The sequence below is a fragment of the Triticum urartu genome, chromosome 4A (assembly GCF_056163025.1).
Source record: "Triticum urartu cultivar PI428250 chromosome 4A, HENAU_Tu73, whole genome shotgun sequence".
NCBI classification, from domain to species: Eukaryota; Viridiplantae; Streptophyta; class Magnoliopsida; order Poales; family Poaceae; genus Triticum; species Triticum urartu.
In genome coordinates this window covers 6,645,395-6,656,659 of record NC_141876.1, presented here as the reverse complement: position 1 = coordinate 6,656,659, position 11,265 = coordinate 6,645,395, and the positions used below count along the sequence as shown (strand labels likewise).

The following is an 11,265-nucleotide window of genomic DNA, read 5'->3' as shown; positions in this document are numbered from 1 at the left end:
GACTACGATGATTTTTAGCTAGCTAGAGTTTATTTATTTATTAATATGCGATGATGATGATGATGATGATGATGATGACGACGACTACAACTCATTATAACATAAAATATTCCTAAATTAAATTGATAACACAAATTTAATTGAAAAATAAAAAATAAAACAAAAACATTTAGTACCGGTTGGTGTTACCAACCGGTACTAAAGGGCTCCCGCCCCCCGGAGCTGGCTTGTGCCATGTGGTTTCCCTGAACCGGTGCTAAAGGGGGGAGGGGCTTTAGTGCCGGTTACGGAACCGGCACTAAAGGGCCTTATGAACCAGTGCTATTGCCCGGTTCTGCACTAGTGGCGGACATCCTGACCAAATCACTTGGCCGTGTCCGGTTCCAGGAGCTACGCGACAAAGTCGGGATCAACGACATCAAGCTCCTTTGACAAGGTTGAGGGGGAGATTGTTGAGTCAACCATGGTCTTCGGACACATGCATGTTGCACCAACCGGCGGTAGCTTCCTTGACATGTAAGGAAGTAGTAATTACCTAGTAGTTTCCAGGAATGTGATGTGCATGTACGTAGTAGTTTCCTAGCAGTTTTCTAGACGTTTACTTGACTTGACCCGGGCTGACCTGTGGCCTATAAAAGGAGATGATCCCATCGGTTGTAGGCAGGCCATTCCAGTGCAATAACAATCAGCCACAAGAGCTCTTCCATATGCGTGTGTTCAGTGTAGAAGCATTGTTCAGCCACTAGTACTAGTAGTCTAGTACGTGAGCTCCGCTCCAACTCGATTGTGTGTGTGTAGCACCCAGTTCGTGTCCTCCTGTGCTAGTATAGCTAGACATCCGGCAGTAGCTCATCTCTAGACTGTAGTTGGGCTAACATTTTAGAAGCATCCTAGCGATATTCCAAACCTTGTAAGCCTCGGCAATCTTTTCATAAATACACATGCGGCCCGAGCAAAGGGTTTAATACTTCTCATCAAATCTTACACGGAGGAGTGGGTTGGCCCGCAGCAGCAGCAGCAGCAGCAGGGTCGTCGTCGTCGGGGAGCGGGATGGGGAACAGCTCCAGGAACTCTTCTTCTTGGAACTGTGACCACGGCTGGCCGCCGTCCTCCTCCAACTGCCTCCACCAGCCGTCATCGGAGAAAGGGAACGGCTCTTCGGGCTGCGGCCCCATGACGACCAGCTCGTCGTAGGAGTAGGGCCACGGCTCCGCCGGCTCCATGATCAGCTCGTCGTAGGGGTAGGGCTCCCGCGCCATGGACGCCGATGGAGATCGATCTCGCGCGCTTCTTCGAGTTGGATTGGATGGTGTGGTTCCTCGATCGATCTCCGGCCCTTTGGCTTCGCGTGGGGCTGCTGTATATATAAGCGGTGAGTCCGAGTCTGGCAAGGAGTCCAACTCAACCAGAAAAAAGGCCCAATATGTGGGCATGTTGCAGATTGAGTGGAGGACGTGCAGAGCCTAAAGCAGAATTTGCAAATTCTTCTCCGTGTCATGACTCATGAGGCTGGGCTTCCATACTATTTGCTACCTCAGCAATACTTACAGGGAATGGCTACAAATCAGTCAGCTGAATTTTTGGTTTGAGGTCAGTCAATTTTTGCACCGTTGGATGGAAAATCAATGGCCCACAGTCTTCTCCAACCTCTGGACACATCTCCTTCCTTCATTCATTCAGAAATCGATTGACGCTGAATTCGCATCAGCTGACTGATGTGTAGCTAAACTGATACTTACACTCTTTGCTAAAAAAAAGCAATACTTAAACTCGGCAAGTTTCTCAAAAAAAGAAAACTTACATTCGGCATATTTCTGAAACAACAAAAAAACTATATTCTGCATTCTTATATTAATAGTATTTTTTTACCTTGCATATATTACCATGTATATGACTCTTTTATTTTACCAAATCACTCCATGATTATAAGACGTGCATTGCACGTACTAGTATTAGTTTAGTTTATTACAGAGGGAGTAACATCAAAACTAATACCACATAAATAAAATATCCCAGACCAAATTTCTCTTCAACTTAAATGTTATTGTTCATATAAATTTTGAGCATCTATATGACTTTAAAGCACACACAACATAACCATAAATCCTTTTAAAGCAGAGAAAAGTGTTTGAAATTCGGGATAGCCCCAAAAAAGACAAAACCCAGTAAGTCGGACAGAGCCTAGCCCATTCTCACCGGCGGCAGAAGAGAGAATGGATGTTCACCATAAACCCTGGCGTCTGGCCAGTTTGCCGGTGCGCATCGATGGGACAGTGCATGTGACTCTGTCAAACTCGTCGACCATGTCGCGACCATGGTGCGCACTGGCCAGGGGCGTGAGGGAGAGATGACTTGCCGAGCATGAGGGGGCGATGGCGACACACATGACAGGAAGGCCCAACTCCTTTATGTAAGTCCCCAATCTCCTTTCTTTAGGTTTTCAGTAGTAATTCTAGGCAAAGGGCAGGGAACACGTATATGCTAGTAGCAGGTTAGTAGGTATATATGAGTTATCGACGACAAAATAATCGTCGTCGTTCCACATGACAGATTTATCCACGACCAAATTACTTATGGACCCGTTAGTGTAGACTAGTTTTGGAGTAGTGCATTGTCTCTTCGAACAATGATACAATAGTACATGTTTGCTTTTTTTTTACAGCAGTACATGTTTGCTAGTTCCATATACACCATAATATGTTACCTTTCATGTCAGTTATAGAGGAAACAACACTTTTTAACCAAGTAGCTAGGTAGGTAGCAGAGAAGAAACCACATGATACAAATTAATTATCCATAGCCACATGCACTACATCACAGGAAAGGTGATGCCGGCGTGCAAATAATCAACACGATCTTCACAAGCTTTAATCGTAGATAGCTCGTCGCTGGCACGTCGCGCCGTTGGTCTGCGGGATGGAAGCGGCTCCAGGCACTGAACTGCGACACTGAGCATGCAGTATATTTCTATGGCGGATTCAGCATCCGGGAGGGCAAGCCTGGAGTCCAACAGATCCCGCATGCACACAAAATTGTTCTTGGTGGCCAACGAGAGGGATGAGAGCAAATCGCCTGGATGAGATCCCATAAATAGCTCCAAAACGAGCACTCCGAAGCTGTATACATCACATTTCTCCGTCACGTTTTCTGTATATGCCAGCTCTGCAATTAATACAAATAAATTAGTGCATATGTTACAACTGAGAAGTTCAAAGTCCATCGTAGTCATTAGATTACATCAATCTTTCCATCTATGTACACATTTTGGCCAAAACTGCAAAAAATGGTAGATAAGGTTTTTAGTTTTGTTTACCTGGGGCAAGGTAGCCTTTCGTCCCAGCTAGCCTTGTGAGATTTTGGCCATAAATATTGAGTATTTTAGCCGTACCAAAGTCAGAGATGCATGCTCTAAATTCTTGATCAAGCAAAATATTGTTGCTTGTTATGTCTCTATGGACTATTGTTGATGAACAATCATGGTGCATGTATGCCAAAGCATGAACCACATCCAATACAATACATATCCGCCTTCTCCAATCCAATTCAATTGCCTTTTCATTGTCCTTCAACATTTTTGCCAAGTCTCCTCTCTTCATATATTCATAGATAAGGAACCTGCCTTGGCTAGAGGAACAATAACCGAAAAGTTGTACGATGTTTCGATGACGAATCTGCACCAATGCCTCAACTTCACGATTGAACAACTGCTCATTTACACAACACTCATCTTCTATCATGTGTATCTTCTTCACTGCAAATATTTCACCTGTTGCAAGTATAGCTTTATAGACAGATCCATATCCCCCGGTTCCTATGCAATGCATGTCGCTAAAATAGTTGGTTGCTTCAACTATTTGCTTGAACACATTTGCCCCATCAAAACTCCAAATAGAGAAGACTTTTTCTTGTGTTACTTTATCATTGTTGGTTTCCTTGGTTTTCTTTCTTTCATGCGAGAACATCAATATCATCACAATAAGAATAAGACATATCAGACCCAGAACAGGAGCTAGTACAAGTATTTTGTATCCTTTCCACTTGCCTCTTACACTATTACAAGGGGGTAATCCATTCACCACACCACATAGCTTCTTATTATGCATGAACCATTGGTTTGGAGCTCGTTGGAAGAGCTTACTATTCGGGACTGGCCCTTCCAATTCATTACAAGATACATCAATGGATGTCAAGCTTTCCATACTTTGAAATGATGATGGGATGGAGCCATTTAGTTCATTATGTGAAAGATTCAGACTTTCTAGCATGCTCAAACCACTAAGTTGGCTTGGTATTGCCCCAATAAATGAATTGTCACTTAAATCCAATTCGTATAAATTGCGCAATGACCCTAGCTCGGCATGGATGTCTCCTATGAAGTTATTGTGATTCAGCTTTAAAAGGCGAAGTTTCAAACAATGCTCAATTGAATATTGTACCGAACCATTTAGGTTATTTGATGACAAATCCAGTAACTCCAGACTGGACAGTGCTCCAATTTCTTGCGGAATACTTCCATGCAACAAATTGTTCGCGAGGCTCAAGTTGAACAATTTTTTCAGATTGCCTAGTGCACTTGGAATCTCTCCTTCAAGCTTGTTTGATGAAAGATCAAGTAACCCTAGTTGAGATAGTTGCCCCATACTTGCGGGTATTTCCCCCGTAAGGTTGTTGTTTGAGATTCGTAGCATCTGAAGATTATGACAATCCCCCCAGAGAAACGATAGTTGACCAAATAGATTGTTTGATCTCATATCCATGTAGACAAGATTTGGATACACCCCCATCTTGGAAATATCTCCTTCTATCTGATTCCTTTCAAGACGAACTCTAACTAGGCTTTTGCAGTTTATCAAACTTGACGGCAAAGGCCCATTGAGATTGTTGTCAAATGCGATTAATGTCTTGAGCATGCCGCCAACACACAAGCTTGGCGGCAAGGGACCAGAGAGATTGTTACCCTCAAATTGTATATGGTTGAGATTCATTAAGGTGCCAATTTCTTGTGGAACATGTCCGGAGAATTGGTTATCATCAAGGAATAATGTATTGAGCTTTGTCATATTTCCGAAGGTATTGGGGATGCAACCCATGAGTTTGTTTTTGTCAAGTTCCAAGTCTTCTAGATTCACCAAGTAACCTAGTTCTCGAGGAATACCCCCTGAAAGTTGGTTCCCCCCTAGGTTCAAGGTAGTAAGCTTTGTCAAGTTTCCCAAGGCATTGGGGATGGAACCAAAGAGTTTGTTTCTATGAAGTTCCAAGTCTTCTAGATTCACCAAGGACCCTAGTTCTCGGGGAACATGCCCGGAAAGTAGGTTATCATATAGGTACAACGTAGTGAGCTTGGTCAAATTTCCAAAGGTATTGGGGATGGAACCCAAGAGTTTGTTTTTGTAAAGTTGCAAGTCTTCTAAACTCACCAAGGAACCTAATTCTTTAGGAACATCTCCGGAGATTTGGTTACGGAAAAGGTACAAGGTAGTGAGCTTGTTCAAATTTCCAAACGTATCGGGGATGGAACCTGTGACTTGGTTGTTTTGAAGCAACAAATGTTCAAAATTCACCAAGAAACCTATTTCTCGCGAAACATGTCCAGAGAGTTGGTTGTCATATAGGGACAAGGTAGTGATATTGGTCAAATTTACAAAGGTATTGGGGATGGATCCCATGAGTGTGTTGTTGCTAAGATCCAACAATTCTAGATTTACCAGGGAACCTAGTTCTTGAGGAATATGCCCGGACAATTGGTTATTATATAGGGACAAGGCAGTGATATTGGTCAAGTTTCCAAAGGTATTGGGGATGGAACCCACTAATTGGTTGTTGTGAAGCAACAACACTTGCAAATTCACAAGATAACCTAGTTCTCGAGGAACATGTCCAGAGAATTGGTTACGATGAAGATACAAGGTAGTGAGCTTGGTCAAATTTCCAAAGGAACCGGGAATGGAACCCGTGAGTCTGTTTGTGGAAAGTTCCAAGTCTTCCAGATTCACCAAGGAACTTAGTTCTGGAGGAACATGTCCGGATAGTTGGTTATCCCATAGGTACAATCCAGTGATGTTAATCAAACTCCCAAAGGTATTGGGGATGGAACCCATGAGTTTGTTGCTGCTAAGTGCTAACTCCTCTAGTTTCACGATGTAACCTAGTTCTCGAGGAATATGTCCAGATAACTGATTACCATCAAGGTACAAGATGGTGAGCTCAGTGCAATTCCCTAGACTTGTTGGAATGGGGCCTGTGAGGTTGTTGGTGGAAAGATCTAACATTTTCAACTTGTTTAGGTAGCCTAGTTCAACGGGTATAGGACCAGACAAGTGGTTGTTTGACAAGTCCAACCCAACGAGACTCTCTAGGTGTTTTATTTGTCTCGGTATTGGACTGGAGAGTCCATTCCCATGGAGCAGGAGGTGGCGGAGGTTTGGCAAGGATGATGCTAAAGCAGGTGGAAAGGGGCCTCTTATCTGATTGTAGGGTAGTCGGATACTCGTGAGAGTATGCAACGCCGTGAAGTTGAGGGCCTTCAGCTCCGCTCTCAGCCGCAACCCCCGTAGAGAGATCTCGGTGATGGTTGCTTGATGCTCGCCACACCTGATGCCGTACCAGCCGCATGGCCGTGTCGTGGTGTTTCCCCAGGATTGGAGCTGGGCTGGGGGGGTCTGTATGGTGGCTTTCCAGGCGAGGAGGGCTCCTGCCTGTTCTTCCAGGAGGGATGGGAGTGGCGCTGCCATGGCCCGGGGAAAGGGAAACGAGGCTAGTAGGAGAGCCAGCGAGACAAGCTTTAGGTGAGGGGAGGTCTCCATGGCGGCTAGTCGTCGCATGGCAGCTGGAGTAGGTTATTGGTTTTGTGCCTGTGAGACTGATCCGTGGAGTGTTCTTATATATTCGTGGAAGAAGAGGCACCAAGAAAGGCTGGGCTCTCGTACTGTCCATGCATTATACACACAGACGTGGAAATTCTGTCCACGCAAAATGAATTCTGGATCTCTGTGAGCTGCGGCGCAGATTTTTTGGACTGGTATTAAATCCCGATGGAGACGGACAAGTCGCTGTTAGTGTAGATCGAGATCGAGAAAAGTCAATTCCCTGCTGAAAAATACACCGCCGATTTATATGACTAGTGACTAGCTAGTGAGTGATATGGTTGGACTCTGACTCGAGGCTAGAATGCCGACGTGCCGACATGCTTCTCGATCGAGTTCATCACCAATGATGGATACGATTGTATTGTACTTTCTCTGTCCTGATTTATTAGTCTCCTTTGTATTTTATGTCAAAATTTGACCAAATATTTAACTAACAAAATGTTAATGCATGTCATCAAAAATTATATCGCTGGATTCGTATTTGAACATAGTTTTTAACGACATTATTTTTTATAAGATGCATTAACATTTTACAGTTAAATCTATGATCAAAATTTGGCACAAAATACAATGAAGACCAATAAACTAGCCCGAAGGTAGTACTACCATGCCCTTATACTATCTGTGTGCTTGAAGACTGTTATTATTACAAGAAAAATAAAGTAGAGTCATATACTATCGGCGTTTCGAAGGGTGCCCGTATCTAAGCTTTCTTTAATTATGTGCTTGAAGCTTTGCTACGTGGCAATTAGTTGACCCACTTTATCACCTATTTTTTTGATATGCGATAATAATAATAATAATAATAATAATAATAATAATAATAATAATAATAATAATAATACAGAACACTCGAGTCCAATCATTTCTCTCTAAGTGGAATATTACAGGGAAAGGGAAAACCTTGAGTTCCAGACCAGTGATGGGGTAAAATAATTATGTTCCTGCTTGTTCCAATACATTCGGTAAAAGTTTGTTTATTTAGGTGTTTTTCACAACCCTCTGGATGATGTGATCACAACCTAATCTATCACGTTGTTCATAAACCGATATAGAAGACATAGGTGGCGTCAAGCAACATGATACTAAAGATTTCATTTCTCCAATGATGTTGTGTGCGCAGTCGGTGCTAATGAGGTGGAGCTGGCCAAAAAATACTAAATTTAAATGGATTATTTGGAAAAAGACAATTTTTTGAAATAATTGAAATTGTTCTATGAAAACAATTGAAATCATCTTTGAAAATTAATGAAACCATTAATTTGAAAAAAGACTAAATATTTATTTATAATAAATTATAATTGGTCTTTTCAAACAAATATAAATCAATCTTTTGGAAAAAATTGAATTGGTAATTGGAAAATAAGTCATTGAAATTAGTCTTTTGAAACAACTGCAATCGGCCTTTTCAAACAACTGGGCTGTCTATTAAGATAATTGAAAGCAGTGAAATAATTCAAATTGATCTCTTGTATAATTTACCGGATTATTCCCTGGGGTTGCATCTGATTCTTTGAGTAATCTCAGGTTCAATTCAATGTGTGGAACACCAGAGCCTCGAATGACCTTTTCCGGCTAGGCTGTCTCGTGACGAATTAGAGCAACCACTCCTGTTATCCGAGTGGACATCCTGGTCTTTGCTCGGTGAATTGAGGGAAGAGCCATAAAACATGAGATGTTCCAGGTTCTCTATAGGAGGTGTTTCGCGGCGTGACACTAATCTTTGTTTCTACAAACACTGCAATATGTAAATAAAAATTATAATAATTAAAAAAATGCGGAAAATGATTTTAACGCTAACCCAACATACCTCACCATTGGTTGTTGGGGGCATTGAGAACGAGCGGCTCTGTCGGGGAGGAAAATTGGTCGGAAAGCCAATGGCGAGGCGGTCGACAACATACATGACGCAACCAGGGCAGGGCGACGCTGAACCGGCGAGGTCAGCGGTCCTAAGGAAGCATCCGGGAAGGACAATGTCGCATTGGAGTCGTAACCGGGGTCGAGAAAGCGTCAGAAGCGGGGCACTCCGGCATCGACGAAGTCGGCGGTGACAGCATGTCGCCGGTGTGGCGGCGGGATGACGTTACAGAATCGGCGGCGAATGGGCGTGTGCTTGTAGGCGGTCTGAGTGTCAGAGTGCCGGCGTGAGGAAGGAAAGGTGGAGGAGAGGCATGGCGGGGGAAGGGCTCTCTCTCTCTCTCTCTCTCTGACCTACTCGCTGATGTGATCACCCAGGAAGTTATTGACGCAGAAGCCGACCCATTGGTTTGGGACGAGCGTCGGCAGAGGCAACTTGTCCACCATCACCTTCTTGTTCTTCCGGTCGGCAGGTTCCTCCTGCGTGTCCGACGTATACCCGCCGCCGGGGGTGCCTTCGGCGCTTGTGCGAGAGAGGGACGAAGGCTCAAGGTTGGCGTCGACAATGACGACGGCGGTGGCGACGCACTAGGGTTGAATGGGGACATTTTATTTTGAGCAATAATAAAGTTTATTAATTGCAAATAACGGTTACATCGACTATAAGGAGAGATACAATCTCATTCAAGGGATCCTAAAACCAATCCCTTCTCTTTGAAAATTTTGCTAACGTAGCAAGTTCGTTGGCAACCGTATTCACTTTCCTATTACAATGTTCAAAGTTAGTAAAAGGAAAACCACAAGCCAAAAAAAGCAGTCATCGAAAACTGCCTCCTGTAGACAGTCCTCCATTCTTCGTTGTATCAATGACTTTCGTATTATCTGAATTAATAACAAGGCGATTGAAGCCCACTTTTGGTGCAAGAGATAGGCCAAATCTTAGAGCCAGTGCTTCAGCTGTGAGAACGTCAGCACACCAACCGATCTTTTAATTTCCACCAACAATAAATTTTTCTTTGTCATCTCTGAGTACATCGCCTGCAGTTCCCCTAAGCAAATCCTCATCAAAAGAAGCGTCCACATTCAACTTGACAAAACCCGTAGGAGGTCTGCCCAATCCCCCTTTTTTACTGGTAGTATTAGGGGACTGAGCATTGACAAAATTTGCTGTTATAGCACAAACCCTCGTAGACGTTTGGATTGCATCTTGAAACTTTCCTTCATGAACCAATTTACGTCTATCCTATCATAAGTACCCGTGGTTATGGCAATCAATTCAGAAATGTTCTCTTGCGAAGCACGTCACGGGAGGAGGCCTCGCTACCACTGGAGACCCCGCCTCCTCCCCTCCACAGGTGGCGCGGGGCGAAGCATCTAGACGGAGGCGCGACGCGTGTGGGGGGCATGGCATCGTGGCGAATGCCATCGGGCAACGCCGCCTGGTCGCGGTGGTTGCGCAGACGGCTCCATGTCCGCGAGGGTGGGTGGGGGGCGTGGGCGGCCATGGCTGGGCGTGCCTAGATCTGGCTCCTGGTATGCCTCCGGGAGGCTCGGGCTCGATGGCCGCCGAGCTGGTTCGGCTCGCGTGGGAGTTCGGCTGGCGGTGGATTTGGTTTCTGCTAGGCCTGTTCTGCGGGAGATGGTTTGGCACCGGATCTGGCACGTGGATCCAGGCGGATGGTGCGGGTGGGGCAATTGTCGGCGTGGTGGCTACTCTGGCCGTGAGCGGCGGCAGGTCGGTGGGTCTGGCTTCGCGGAAACCTTCCCGTGACGCGTCGGCTACACGGTGGTTCTGCGGTCTCGGCTGCAGTGACGGCCGGTCTCTGCTCCAGCGTCGACTCGTCTGCGGGCGGATCGCTTGGCAGATCGACTACGGCGGCGACTAGCTTGTTCCGGTGTCGGCTCGTCCGTAGGAGACCTGTGTCAGCCTTCGATCCCTCTCGGACGCTACTTTCGTCAAAGGGTTGGCCCTCTCCCAGTAGCTTGTGAATTGTAACCCTATTATTTTGGAATACAACTTTCCATTTCCTCGCAAGAAATAAAAACTATGTGTGCGTGCATGTGTTTGAGGTATGCATGTGCCACTGATACACATAGTATGTTGCGTGTTCAAGGAATGAATTAGTGGCATTAGTATAACCTTTCTTTAAAAGAAATAAAGAAGTAAGAAAATAATGATAAAATTTTCACACAATGTACACATAATTGTTTTTTATATAATATGCAAGAATAAACATGTAATTGTAGGTTTTTCTCACAAAAAGAAAGTTGGGATGGGTCTCTTGTGTTGTGATTCTGATGGAATATAATCACTCCGTTCTCAAATATTAGTTTTTCTAGAGATTCCACCAAGTGACTACATACGAAGCAAAATGAGTGAATTTACACTTTAAAATATGTCTACATACATCCGTATGTTGTAGTTCATTTGAAATGTCTAAAAAGACTTATATTTAAGAACGGAGGGAGTACTCATCAAAGATTATGCCAGAACCTGTTATATATATGTTGTGGATGCATGTTGTGTACCCTCATATAT

General features: G+C 44.3%; 1 protein-coding gene across 1 annotated transcript; it reads right to left on the bottom strand.

Annotated features, from left to right (window-relative positions):
- Positions 1 to 664: 664 nt before the first annotated feature.
- On the bottom strand, positions 665 to 6,871 carry LOC125550165 (uncharacterized). Its single transcript, XM_048713091.2, has 2 exons — positions 3,314 to 6,871; positions 665 to 3,162 (listed from the first exon to the last, which is right to left on the bottom strand). Exons 1-2 carry the CDS (start codon positions 6,819 to 6,821, stop codon positions 2,810 to 2,812), a joined length of 3,861 nt encoding a protein of 1,286 aa, XP_048569048.2. The 5' UTR covers positions 6,822 to 6,871; the 3' UTR covers positions 665 to 2,809.
- Between the last annotated feature and the right edge of the window lie 4,394 nt (positions 6,872 to 11,265).